At 38.3% G+C, this 14,299-nt stretch overlaps 1 protein-coding gene across 5 annotated transcripts in view; it reads left to right on the forward strand.

The window, feature by feature from the left end:
* The first annotated feature begins 5,367 nt into the window (after nucleotides 1-5,367).
* Nucleotides 5,368-14,299, forward strand: part of col13a1 (collagen, type XIII, alpha 1) — a 129,985-nt gene continuing 121,053 nt past the window's right edge. For all 5 annotated transcript variants that reach the window (XM_053333459.1, XM_053333462.1, XM_053333463.1 and 2 more), the window contains exon 1: nucleotides 5,368-6,043. In XM_053333459.1, coding sequence (XP_053189434.1) covers nucleotides 5,744-6,043 — 300 coding nt within the window. In that variant the 5' untranslated portion in view covers nucleotides 5,368-5,743. The remainder of the gene's footprint in view (nucleotides 6,044-14,299) is intronic.

Here is a 14,299-nt window from a genome sequence, read left to right on the forward strand (position 1 = left end):
GAAGCCACCACATAAAACCGGAAAGGTTATAAAATTTTAATTCTGCTTTTTAATGGTCAGTGGATCAAACCCTTATGTGAAGAGGGCCCTGCAGACCTCGAACACATGCTCAAACTATCAACTAGCTGTAAATTCTCCACAGCAATGGACACTTTCAAACAGTGACCTCTTCTGTTTTGCATCAGGAATGGAAAAGATGATGGATCTCTGTAACATGAAGCATTTTAGGAATCTGTCCAAATTACAGTAGTGTTAAGTGAACTGAATGTGTTGAGCCTATTGAGTCCAAGGATTGACTACTGCATGTTGCATTAAGGATGATATCATCCATTATCATAGAGTATAGTAGTGAGTCAATATGACCACCTCCATATAAAATAATAAAGTCCAGGACTCCATGCTTTTTCTTGGAAAGACAACAGGAGTGAAAATAGTGTGTTCCCAGCACATTCAGCCAGCTTAAGATGAATAAAAGCACTGACTGTGGAATTTATTTTAGAAAAGCCAGACAAAAACCTGTTTTCTTCATATTTGTCCAGTTTTGTTCCTACTGTAAAAAGACAGGGCTTTGTGGAGCTTCTCACAAGAAAAGAACCTTTCTACTTCCATAGTTGTTTTTTTAAAAAAAAAGAAGAGCCTTCTCTCATTCATTTCAAGTCAAAATCAACGAAAGCTGCAATAATTTAAGGTATTCAAAATCAATTTCATGACATACACATAGAAATATGTATATGTGTGTGTGTATATATGTATATATATATGTATGTGTGTATGTGTGTGTGTATATCTATCTATCTGTATATATATACATATATATATATATATATATATATATATGAAAAGATATGACATTGGGCCCCACCACCACACACAGGTCACACCAATCATGCACAATTACTGTAAGCACACCTCTACCTGTGAAGGCTTGCAACTCTCTTATAGTCCAATACTAACTGTACAATATTTACTGACATTGAGCTGTGAAATTAGGAGGCAGGACTGAACCATTTCATGTAAATAAAGGGGGGTTAAAAAGGAAATACAGAGGCTTTGGGTGGTTGATTTTTGCCAGAAACAAGAAAAATAAAGTGTTTGTTTGATGAGTACATTGTATTACATTATATTAATGTCTATTAATGATTTTAAGTTTATTTTAAATAAAACAGAGAAAAAACACCCCTCATGTTTTTTAGGGCCCCTGTCAATCATGGGCCCTTAGAATCCACCCTAATTTTTCACCCCCTTACAGCACCCCTGCTGGTGATAGATGCTTGTCAGTCATTACATACATATACATGCACACCAAAATATCTTTCTATAAAACAGTTAAAGCAAGGATGTAGATGTCTATTGGTTGGCTCCAATACAGCATTAAGTCTGCAGTTATACATGTTATGCTAACACTAGCCCTATTTTATATTCATAAGAAGTATATGAAGATGTAATAAATGTTCATAACACACTATAAAGGAGTTGTAAGCAGACATGATAAGTGTATATCAATGCATTTGTTAACAAGTGTAACACATAAATGGAAGCTGCTGTATAAACATAACGAATCATAAAAGGTAGTTTTATTTGTGTTTAATAGAGTTAGTTGGCACACTGCTACCTGCACTGACACTGAATGTTGACACTGGACATACATTATGAGCTGCAGGTTCATCCAATATGTGTGTAACTCCTATAAATTGACAAGATTCGGGGCTAAGCCCAGAGCAGGGCCAATTGATTTTTTTTTAATGGTTCAAGTGCAGAATTTGACTGCATTATATGACTACTATAAGGCATTGGATCACAAGGAAAACAAAAAAGTATTGCATACATTTTTACTCAGTAACACTGCCTCAACTGAAATGTTTTCAGAAGTTTCACTCTTAATCACAATTAACTGTAAAGTCACTGTTAAAAAAAAAAAAAAAAGTGACTTCAACAGATTAAAAAAAGAAGATTTGGTGCCCTTGAGAAAACATTCATCTCCGCCCCTGGTAAGAACACTGGACCAGTTCAACAGTTGGAAGTTGTATACTTGTTCAGGACCATGTCTGATCATTTTCACGACTAATACTGACAGTATTTAACACTGAGAACCAAAGACAGACTCAAAGAAACATCTTGGGAGAATAGATTGAGGTGAAAGGCTTCCTCAATAAACATCAAAGTGCATCAGATTTAATGAGTAGATCACTGTACTGATATGACGTGTAATGCTATCTGCTGCATATATACAACACACACATGCACACACACACACAGCTCAGTCACAGTTAGTTAGAGAGTCAGTCACAGAAGTACAAACAGAGTCCAAGCTGCGTTCAGCCTCTGCTTTAATGGGCCGAGGATGAGGACTTCAAAGACTGGCTGAGCTGACCTGAACACTGTTATTTATTTAACTGTGGGTGAAAAAGCAGCAGCAAACTAATCAGAGTGGGAGGACTGTTTGTCTTCACCTCCTGACCAGCCTGTAGCCTCTGAGGACCAGCAACCAGGAAGAGAAGGAATTCATCTCCACACTGAAGACAGCAGCGCAGAAGGAGCAGCTCCTTCCAGCAGCTGTTCCAATAAATTTCAAAATCAGTGATGGAGCACTCTGGTGTGAATGTAGCAGCCCATTTTTTTCAGAGCCGTGCTCTTCCTTGGATTCATTTGGGAAAGATCTGAACGAAGTAATCATACTCGGGTGCGAAACTAAAACAACTGCACACCTGGATTTAGCCATAAACTACTTTTATCACTTTGTTATCATGTAATTTTAGATCCACTTTGCTAATTTACTGGCCACAGGGGACTCATATGTTCATGGTTCCACTTCATGGTTGGTATTTCATCTGACTGTCAATGTGATGTGAAAATATAACTTTTATCACCTTCTTATCAGCTATAAAAGTAATGGGCCAACAGTTAATTTATGAGTGGTGCTTTATGTAGGACTGAACTCCATGGTTCAGTGAATTCACACTTATCTTGACATTCAACATGTTTGTTTCAAGTTTCTGGAAAGTGGAAAGTTGATCAATTCAAGCATTTTTTAAAAACTAAGTGCATTTTTTTTAAAAAACGCCTCTGATTTATAAGCCACACCGCTGTGTCGGTTCAAAGTAAGAATAAATATGTGTTCTGAGTTTGACATACCACAGAAAAGTGTGTTGTTAACCACCCTGCCAAATTTGAATGTTTAAAAAATCGCCAAATATATGAAATTAGGCTTCAAAGTTGTGGATGCTACGTCTGAGAGCTTTGTGCTGCTAACTCTGCAGCTAACTCAGCGGCTAGCACACAGAAATCTTGAAACACAGTTTGTGAAGTCTAGCTCCACAATTCAAATCTAAATGGTTGAAATGCTTTTTACAGCTTTTTTAGAAATACATTTATGATCTATTTAATGTGTTTAGAAGAAAATGTCTGAATTCACTTTACATGGTCTTTAATGAACAGTATATATACGGTACTGTATAATGTCATAAATGGAGATAGGTGACAGTCCTACTTAACTAGTGTGAACCTTGACTCAGTAGATCTTCATATTTGCTCTCTGAATGGGAGAAGCAGAGATTTGTGTTGGCAGCATGCAGGCTGCATTCCTTCATATGTATTTTGTACAGTGTTTAAGATAAGCGGGTCATAAAAGTTAAACCTGGTAAACACAGTGCAACATGGAGTTCAAAAGTGACTGTTAATGATCAGGGCTCGTGGCTAGATGTAGTGGAGATAAAGCAGCTGGACTCACCTCAGACACACGCAACAAAACAGAGTATTTAAGGCTGAGAAGATTGAAAGTGTTAGATTGTACACAGTAGTCAGAGTATTCAGAGTGGGTTTAAATGTCAGATCATGCATGTTTGAACGTCTCTAAAAGGGCAAGTGCAAATGGTTTTAGTTGCAAATGTTATATTATTGCTTTGTTGTACAGTAATATTCTCCTTTCAGTGTGATTTGAAGTGACTTAAATGAAGGTCAACATGTAAATGGGCATTCCACTAATCTAAGACATAAAGAACAGTTGACCTAATCAGTGGGTAAAATTAGCACTACTCAGATAAAGTCAGTGTTGTATAATAACTTCACAGAGTAGCTGTGAGATGTATGATGTATAACTGAAAGCTTTTGTTAGAAAACTGTATGTGTGCAGTGTGAAAGACGTGGGTTTTTACCATGAAGGCATATTAACCAGGATCTAAAGAAAGATGTAATTGTGTTGCATTATGGGACATGTAGTTGTTGAACTTCACATGAAGTGTTTGACGTTAGAAGAAGAAAGACATGAGACCTACAAAAAGGTTAACAGGGACACAATAAAGTCCAAGACTATTTCTACTGCGATCTATAATGTAAAGACAGCAAAGTTCAGGTGACATAAAATAACAGACAAACAATATGGTGATGCCTATAAAACTGGTAACTTTACTGTCCAGGCAATCTGGGCAAGTGCCCTTGAGTAGAAAGGGCCCTCAATGATGGGAGAAAAAGTGTTTTTTTATTTATTTATTTATTTATCACAGAAATACAACACAAGGTTTGACCCATTCTCTTGATGTTGATAATTATTGTCACTGTCAGAAACCTGATGTGTAAAAACTAAATACAATGTTTCCACCTGACAGCAGCGTTATATATAAAAATTGCTTGGGGGACATGAGCTTTAGTGCCCAGGGGCCCCTATAGGGTACTGATGCAGCCTTGGCCCCAACCGACCCCAAAACTAACCCTAACCCTAACCCCAAAACTCACTATGGGGTTTATTGGTTTGGTCATTTTTAAATTGCAATAATTGCAGGTGTGATGTGGAAACGTGAAACCTTCATTGCACACACACTGAGAATAGACATACAGTGAAGTAGGAGACAAAGTGTGTCATTAAACTCTTTTTAAAACAAGCCTGCAGAGAATCTTATACTGTACTTCCAGGCTTCCATATTTAATCCACTTTAAAACACTGTGTTGTTCACTTATCATTATAATGTGAAATATAACCTATTCCAGTTCCTAGCACAAAATAGCCTTGTTGGTTATTAGCACAGGTAACACTGGCTCTAGTCTGGTGGTAATGACGTGCTCCATGAAGTTTTGCAAGTTTAGTGAATCCAGCAGATCCGGACTGAGGACGGCAGAGTGCTGTGTTGTTTTGGTCCAGAGCTGAGCAGTACTGTCAGCAGGCCTTTACTATACCGGCTGTGTGACTGTGCGTCCTGGCTTTGCGCACCCTAAAAATATCTCTCTCGCCAAGTGCGCGGATCAAAGGGGGGTGGGGGGGGGCAGCATCACCGCCACGAATCCCGCCCTGGCATTTAACCTAAAGCCACTCAGAGGAGGAGCATGCAGTGTGAGCAAAGGGCCCGCGGCATCCAGTGCTGTGCAGAGGAAAGAGAGAGAGAGAGAGAGAGAGAGGTTGGCTCGGGTTTCAGAGACGCACGCTGGACGGCTGACTTTTGGGGATCGCTCAGAAGAGAAGCAGCTAATGGGACAAGCAGAGCGGGACACAAGAGAAGTAAGAGAGTCCTTCCCTGTGAAGCGGGAACATCACTGACTGACTCATGACAAACTGCAGAATGTCTAGATTTATAACTTTGATATAGTTGCTCATCTTGAGGGCAGTGAGGTAGTTTGGAGAGAAGAAGAAGAAAAGGGACATCTGCAAAACTGTCCCCCTTTACAGAGCTCCTAAAGTTGGAGGTCGCCGGGATTTCTCTTCACCTGATGAATATAGGAATCTCTGAGTGGATAAAACCAGAATTAGATATCTAAAATGGAAGAAGAGCAGAAGTGGGGAGTCGCTGGGAGACGCAGTGAGGACGAGCAACAGCACCCTTCAAAAAAGACGCAGTGGAGAAATTGGAGAGATTTGTCTGGCGTAACGATTTGCATGGCATTATCTCTACTGTGCCTTGGAGTTTGCATTGTGGTTTTTGTCCGGACGTCGGAATTGCAGTCCAGGATAGTAAGTCTGGAGCAGCTGCACCGGGACGCACAGATCTCCGCGCGGATGTTGACTCTGGAGCAGGTGGAGCCCGTTATCTTGGGCCGACTGGACCAGATCCTGGAAGAGGTGAGCGCTTACAATCACTCCTATAAACTATTCCTGATGGGTCTGATGATGATGATGATGATGATGGGGAATGTGTTTCAATTATCCTCCAAGAGCTTATTTGGTTTATTAAAGGAGAGCAGAGCTTTGGCTCTGTCATCACTGAACTATAAATTATCTGGAATTTCTTCAGTTTAGAAGACAACTTATTCATTTTAGTAACTCACTGCTGCCAAAGTGACGTTTTCATTCCACACGTGTCATGTTCACCATGAAACAACAAATCCCTTCAAATACCCTTAATTCATCCTTCATATACCCGGGAAACACGTTTATTATGGTATGCATTTACATTGTGCATTCATTCATCAATTATCAGTCTAAGGTGTTTGAGATAATTTCAGGTGCAAACTTTTAATTTAAGATTTTTCTTATTCAGTATTCAGGCGTTTAATTAAGGTGATGGATTCTAATACGTCAAAAGAGTTTAAAGGGATAATTTCATGGTTTGAGGTAAAAAAAAAAAAACTACTCACCCTAACCCTAACCTAACTCAGCCAACCCTCTATGTTTCCCATCATGTTTCAGGTATAAAGCATAGAATGACTTTTATGTTGAAAAAAAACATTTTAAAAAAGTAACTCATTGAAAAGTAATTCAACTGATCAGACAACATCCATTTATTACAATCTTATAATTATTGCTTTCAAATCTTATTAAAAGTCTTATTAACATTATTATTAATGAATAAATGAATGCCTCTTCTTTGCTGTTTTGGTCATTTATTTTGAGCTTGGAAGTGACTCCCAGCCATAATTAAAGCTGTGAGTCACTTCCATAGCAGTTTCAGTTCATACCACTTTCAGTTTAATAATAAAGCACATGTAATTAATAAAGAAAAAGTACCTGAAATAAACCTCAAAGTACCTGTTAAAGTTTATTAGTTGTCTCCTTTGGTTTTATGAGGAGTGACCTGTTAGTTAAATCTCTTCAAAAAATATGATAGAAGTGGAAAAAGTAAAATCAGTAAAAGTCTGTTGTATAAGTCAGACTTTTTTTTGTCTTATCACTGATTAGGCAAGATATACGCATCATCAGTGAGTCAGTGGTGAGATAACATGTGAGGAGTTAGAATCCCAGCCTTTCACATCTGTTACTCCTAAAGACGGCCTCTGTGCTGCCCTTTCATTGACCATTTCCACAGCTACACTAACAAGCTCTTCTAAAGTGATTGAAGTCCTGCAGGACCCTGTTTTCTCTTCCTCCATTTGCTTTGGCCTGACTAAAGCACCCCCCCCCCCCCAATCCCAACCCCTTTCACCATAGGCAGTGTAATGCATTTACCAGGGGAGGAAAGGAGCACAGGACGCCTACTGGGGACGGAGGTGTTGCGCTCTCCATATGTTAGTCTGAATCTAAATTTTACTAAAAGAATATATTCAGAAGAAGCTTGATAGCTTGAAGAGCTGAGTAATGATTCACCACACTGACTAAATGATAATATTTAGACAGTTTTCAGTTGTGTTAAATAGTCTCAGTGGTTCATAAACCTCTTTGCACATTATAATGTTTTCTTCTCATCACAGGTCATTGCCCCCCAACTCATTTTCCCACATACACAGATACAAAAATGCAGTAATTCAATCACAGCTGACATACTCACATCTGATTGCGCAATTATTTTTTCATATTGCATATACTGACACATAACAAAGTAGATATTTCCCCTAATAATGTGTTTCCATGCATTTTTTTTAAATGACACACCTGGTGCCTCATTATAGTAATATTGTAGTGAATTGGACAGGGGAACTTGATTTTACACATCAAAGTCTGTTTCCAAAAAGTAATATACTGTAATATACCTTTCCTAACCCTTACATACTGTTTATATTCTGACTCATAATTATCTCTACACCAATTCACATTCAAAAATTCCCCATTGATTATTAATAAATGTTTGATAAATCCTTAATGAAGAGTGAACAGAGGGTTTATCTATGCAAAAATGACATTCACAACCATTATATAATGGTCCAGGAGAACATTTGATAGAATATAATGATTTTTTATTCATTTTTTAAATAAACGCAGGTCAAATATGGACATTTGAATATATAAAAATGTGTATCAGCTGCACAAAAGTAAAAATGTGATGCATTGTTTTTGGTATATTCAGGGTCACATGACAAGTCTGGCTAAAACAAATGTGTATAAGGTGTTTTAACAGCTCTCAAATGTAAACAGTATATGAGGGTTAATTTAACATCGAAGCCTTTTGAATTGCAGATTGACCTGTATATAAATGACACAGACTATTTTAGTTAAATGAATGAGGAAACTATAAAGTGTATAAATATAACTGTATGTCTGTGTATGTTTTGGGTCAGTGGGTAACACCACCATATTATTTTTGAGTCTTTATATTGGAAGCAGTTTAACCATTTGTACAGTTGAAACTATTCAGTATATTAGTGAGTGAGAATTTCAAAATAAAACTGCTTAAAAATAGTTGTATTTTTGGGAAAAATAATGTCTTTAATCGTCTTGCCAACCCAGAGATTTGATTTAGTCCCAACCCACAGGTTATAAAATACTGCTCCTTAGGGTTTAATTCTCTCGGTGTAAAGATCAACACTAAATGTACCAGTGTTTCCATCACACTCTGGATTGTCATGTCAGCCATTATAAATACCTGTCAGTGAAACAACAGCAGTGAACAGTGAAAAGCAGTACAGTCAGATAAACCCATCAGACAGTGAGTGTATTTGAGCAAGATAACATAGTGGAGTTAGTGCAGCCAAAAGAAACATTTATATCCCATTATAACCTATTGATGCCACAGAGTCCAGCTTCAGTGCCTGGCTGAGGAGCTCCTCTGATCTGAGGGGCCCAGTGAGGAGGATCCCTCCATCTTTATCTCCAAACAAACCTGGGGCAATGCAGCCTGCCTCTTTTGTTTAGCTCTGCATGTATATATAGATATTATTAATGGGATACAACTGCAGATGTGGCCTTCTGTAGAGAGAGAGAGAGAGAGAGAGAGAGAGAGAGAGAGAGAGAGAGAGAGAGAGAGAGAGAGAGAGACGTCTGTGGTACTTTCACCCAACACTGTCCAGAATCCATCTCCCTGTCTCCTTCAATGATGGCCAGTTTCCTCTGTTATGGAAAATGTGCCCACTTCCAGCAGCACAGAGTGAACCTTTATTATTATTATTTCAATTATATTTTTATCATGGCAGAATCTTTTAGTATGTTGAGTAATGTTTCTAGTGATTTTACGCCAGACAGCCATTAGTTTCCATTCATTTCCACATGGTATACAAATCTATTCTCTAGAAAGGAAGGGTGTGGGGTGATATTTCATTATTTTTCACGTCATCACCATGAACACACACTGTAGTTTATTTTGACTTAAACCCACACACACTGTCCTGCTGCCAGAAATACATACTCACTGAATACCAAATGTGGATTCTTCTGCCACTGAAAATAGTCCCCAACAAATACACATATTTCCTTCTATTTGAACTACAGTTAGCAACTGCTTTAGGAATTTACTCTGCCTTCAAACCTTATGAAACTATATACTTCTGAGTTGTACTTAAGTCTGTGTGTTTTATATACAGTAGGAATCAAGGTGCTTGGAGATTTGGGTATTTTCATGAAATGTGTTGACAATATGAAACATAAAGGAAAGCTTATTATATTAGTGTTGTGTAGGAAGTGTTGCTTTAATGGATGGTTTAAATAAATGACATGCTGTGAATTAGAAAGTTTCACTAAATGATTCCACTGGGTGCTTCTGCAACACAAGCATCCGGTCAATTTTCAAAATAAAACACCCCGTTCAGACTCCCAATTATATATCAGAAATAAACACAATTACAAAAGACAAAAGAAACCAACCAAAAAAAAAACTGGGCAGTTCAGTTGCGCAGTAATTACGGTAGAGTAAAAGTGCTCATTCAGCTTTGACGAAGTTGCCGTAATATTTCCAGTAGCAGAGCAACTGAAATTAAAAAGTGTTTTTTAAATATTGGACAGAGACAGACTAGCTCTTTCCCCTTCCTTCTAGTCTGGATGCTGAACTGATTGAGATCACCATGTCATAACTCTAGAAATAAATGAATTTCCCAAAATGTTCAAGTATTCCATTTCAATTATTTTCTATACATACATACATATATATATATATATATAGAGAGAGAGAGAGAGAGAGAGAGAGAGAGAGAGAGAGGGAGAGATATCATATATACATATATACATATATATATACATATATAATTCTGAAAGACCATTGTTTACCACCACGCTTTAAAATGCAGTAACTGGTGTCATTGCAAAACAATAGTCTCAGGTCACAGCCCTTTAAATTACAAGAATACATTCTCAACAGGTGTCCAAGTTTAAGAATAAGCCCTGTGACGTTGTTATATTTAGTCATACCTCTCCCAAATAACTGCCATACTCTTAAAAACACCCCTGAAAACACCCTGACCCCCGACCTACCCCTAACTCTGCCGTTATCTGGCCTTAAACATGGCCCCTTTAACATTTACAATTAACCACAAAGTGCTCTCTGCAGACCTGGCATAAACCTGGTGCACACAGACCTGATGAGAGCTGCAGGCCACATTCTGAGGTGTAGAAAAGTGAAAAATTACAGTCTCTCATGCGTTGGTTTCCTCACTTAGCTCCCCACAGACCTGTCACCCAATTCACTGTGTTGTGTGTGTAGGTATGACTGCAGCTCAGCCATGTGTAGACCTCACAAACACAAATACATACATATATATATATATATATATATGGGATTATTAATGACCCACATGCTAATCAGACAGCCTAATGCAAACAGCATACTCAAGCAGAAGCACCTCTGCACTTCGTCAGAGCGCGCACATAAACACACACTAAGAGTCACTACTTTCTCCTACCTGGACGACACATTGCAGTTGAGCTTGAGACTACACAGGCACACTGACAGTTGTAGATATAGTAAAGATAGAAGTGAGTTCTCCTGATGAAAATGCATAGATTGCTGTCAAGAAGAAGAAAAGAATCAATGAGACGTTTAACGACGCAGTATTAAATGCTTTTGGACTTTGTGATTGATGACACCCAAGTGCTAATAGTGTGCCTGCTAGATACATTCAGAGGATTCACACTACTGCCAGAGGCCTCAATATCTTAGCATAGCATGAAGTTCTGACATCACATTCATGCTTGTCACTGTTCCACTACATTTGTTCACTGTGCAATCTCTTATTTAGTGTTTCTTTCATTAACCTTCTGAGATCTATAAAAACAATGGGTACTAAATAATAAGATTTGGACATTTTGATAAAGGTTAAATAACTATTACTATTGCAACTGTTTCCATTTTCTCCTCATGTCATCTGTCCAACTTGTTAACTGTAATCTATGCTGTCTAAAAGCACATATTCACTTCAGCCCTCTCTGACACCATTCATCTGGCTCTATGGAAGCCGGTGGCTGTCAATATTGAAATTACTTGATCTAATAACAATAACACAGTAAAAATGATGTTAAAAAAAAAACTATCATCAAATTGATGCTTGCATACTGAAAAAAAATGTAATTTACTTTTAAACATATTTTTAGTGTTCTCCTAGACTTCATATGTTCATATTGTTAAAGGTAGAATATGTAGAATGAGCAGAACAACGCCATCTAATGTCTCGAGATCGTAGTCGCAACAACCAAAAAGTAATTCAGCAGTCGGGTTGCCAGGTCTGGTGCCGGATTTTATTTTAGCTCTAACTCTGTAAATATACCACTTTATCCACATGTCTAACCTTTTTAGGCGAGAAAGTAGCCCTTTAGATCCACAATGTGACGCTAATTTGTCAAAATAACATCTGCTTAAATTCGGAGCCACTCAAGTTAGCCGTAGCGAGTAACGCACTTCCGGTCATTTTCACAAACTAAAACACCCGTTGCCTTTTAATATTAAGAAAACCATAACGATAGAGTTGGTGCTTTTATTTTGAAAACAGGAAGCGAACATACCCTCGCTGTAACTGACTTGAAACCACCGAGGTACATTACATTGTAACGCCAGTGGGAGTAGTAGTTAAACCTGGGGAGCGTACCTATGTTCTCCGGGTCCTATGTTCCCCGATCGCGGCTAACTCGTTTGTTAGCTCGGCGGCTAACTCGGCTGCTAATTCGGCTGCTAGCTCGGCTGCTAACTCGGCGGCTAACTCAGCTAACTGACTAACTGTAGACGGGATCATCCCTATGTTCCCCGGTCACATACAAAGCGGGAAACATAGGGATGATCCCCTAATTATGTAGCAATACAGTCATACTGCACATCAAATTAAATAGGAGAAACTCCGCTACAAGCACGTCATTTTTACACACACCAAACACAACTCAAACACCAAGCATATTAATGATCAAATATCAAAATCCGAATAGCGTCAGAAAGTCAACCCACTCTCCACATTTCCATTGCTAGCGTTTTGATACTTCATGGTACACAAACACATAGCATCTCATATGAAAGCTAAGACCCTGCCGAGTTCAACAGTACCACTATTATTGCGCTAAAAACTCAGTGAACCAGCAGCCAACGAATACAAAGGTAAACAACCACTTATTTACAGCGACTAACAGATATTCTCTCTTACCTTCGAAGTTTTGTGATGAAAAGTTGTACTTGAGAGCAAAAAACGCTGGTTTTAGTGAGTCCAACACTGCTCTGCTTGTTTACAACTCCATTTCACCCAGTGCCAGCCTACAGTAGCTGCGCAGGAACAACAGACAATCCTGGCAACCGGTAATTCTGGCCGCTAACTGGCTGGTACAATGTACACAGAACGTGTCAGAAGGTCAACAAACACAGACCGCTGGTTAAAACATAAATCTACAGAACAGAGCAGAACCTGCTCAGAAAAAAAGCAGCAGAGCCTGAAAAACTAATGCAAACAGCGCCATGTGATGTAAACATTAACAACGTTAATCCTCACCCTAACCCTAACCCTCTAACAGGTAACTGTGACGTTACTATAGTAACAAGTTTCAGGCTAACCAGCTCAGAGTATATGAACGGCTCTAACTAAACAGCTGATATTAGCGGTGCAATGTGTAAAATGTTGCGGTGCTGCGCGTTTTATCAGCTGATGTTACAAAATGTCAATTTTAAGTCACTCAGATGTTTCTCATTCAACACTAATTACTATATAATATAGTTCAGAGAATAAAACTACTAAAGTGTATACTAAATAACTAATTACTATATAATATAGTTCAGAGAATACCTTAAATTGAAGGAAAGTGACAGAATACAATCTGCGGTAGTCAGGGGTGGATTGGTCATTGGGAGTACCGGGATTTTTCCTGGTGGGCTGATCAATAATGGGCCGATGGCTGCCCGTTTTTATTTTTTATTTGTTCATTTAGTTTTAGTTTTTGTGTGTTACAACTAGGCCTAAATCTAGTTATCTAAAGTATTGTAAAACAATAACCATATTCATATACTATCCTGATGAATTGATTAGTTGCTTTTATTAACCACTTAACCACTATTTTCATCAAAGGATGTCACATAATTGCAAATCTGCAAGTTTACAACTCACATGTTGCAATGTGATGTGGTTTGAGCATATAGATCTGCTACTTTCACAAGTTTTGTTCATTTCTACATAATGACTTCCCCCAAATCAGGTCACCAGAGTTAAAGTGTTTTAAGTGTCAACATGCACCTTTCTTTGTGCCCACAGTCCAATTTGTTCATGATGGACATTGATCTAACAACATAACATATGTAGCCTATGCTTTACATATTTTTTTCAGTCAGTGTTTATGGTTTATTGCTCATTCAACAGTTTCACATTATACAGTTAAAACTAATTCAAGCCTATTCAAGTCTCCAGAATATAAGGGATATTGTTCAGTATACTACTGTTATTAAGGGCTTGTGTGTTTAAATGTAAATCAACGCGTTTGGCACAGTGTCTGAGCGTGGATTGTAGTGGGCTGGTCTGAACCAAAAAGTCTAGGGCCAGGGTAGAAGTAGGCTATCTGAAATTATTATGATAGGTGTGATGTTTTATTGTCAAAGCTAATTGCGTTTACCGTTCACACGTGGCTGTCTTATAGCCTACTTTTGACAAGACTCCCCAGTCAGACGGCAACATCGTGCCCCCCTCTCACTGCTCCCCACCACCTTAACAAACACATTTTCTGCAGGAAACCCTGTATATAAATGATGCAACACGTAATCTAATGTTAGCAAGAACTTGA

This window comes from Scomber japonicus, chromosome 14 (assembly GCF_027409825.1).
Source record: "Scomber japonicus isolate fScoJap1 chromosome 14, fScoJap1.pri, whole genome shotgun sequence".
Classification (NCBI taxonomy): domain Eukaryota; kingdom Metazoa; phylum Chordata; class Actinopteri; order Scombriformes; family Scombridae; genus Scomber; species Scomber japonicus.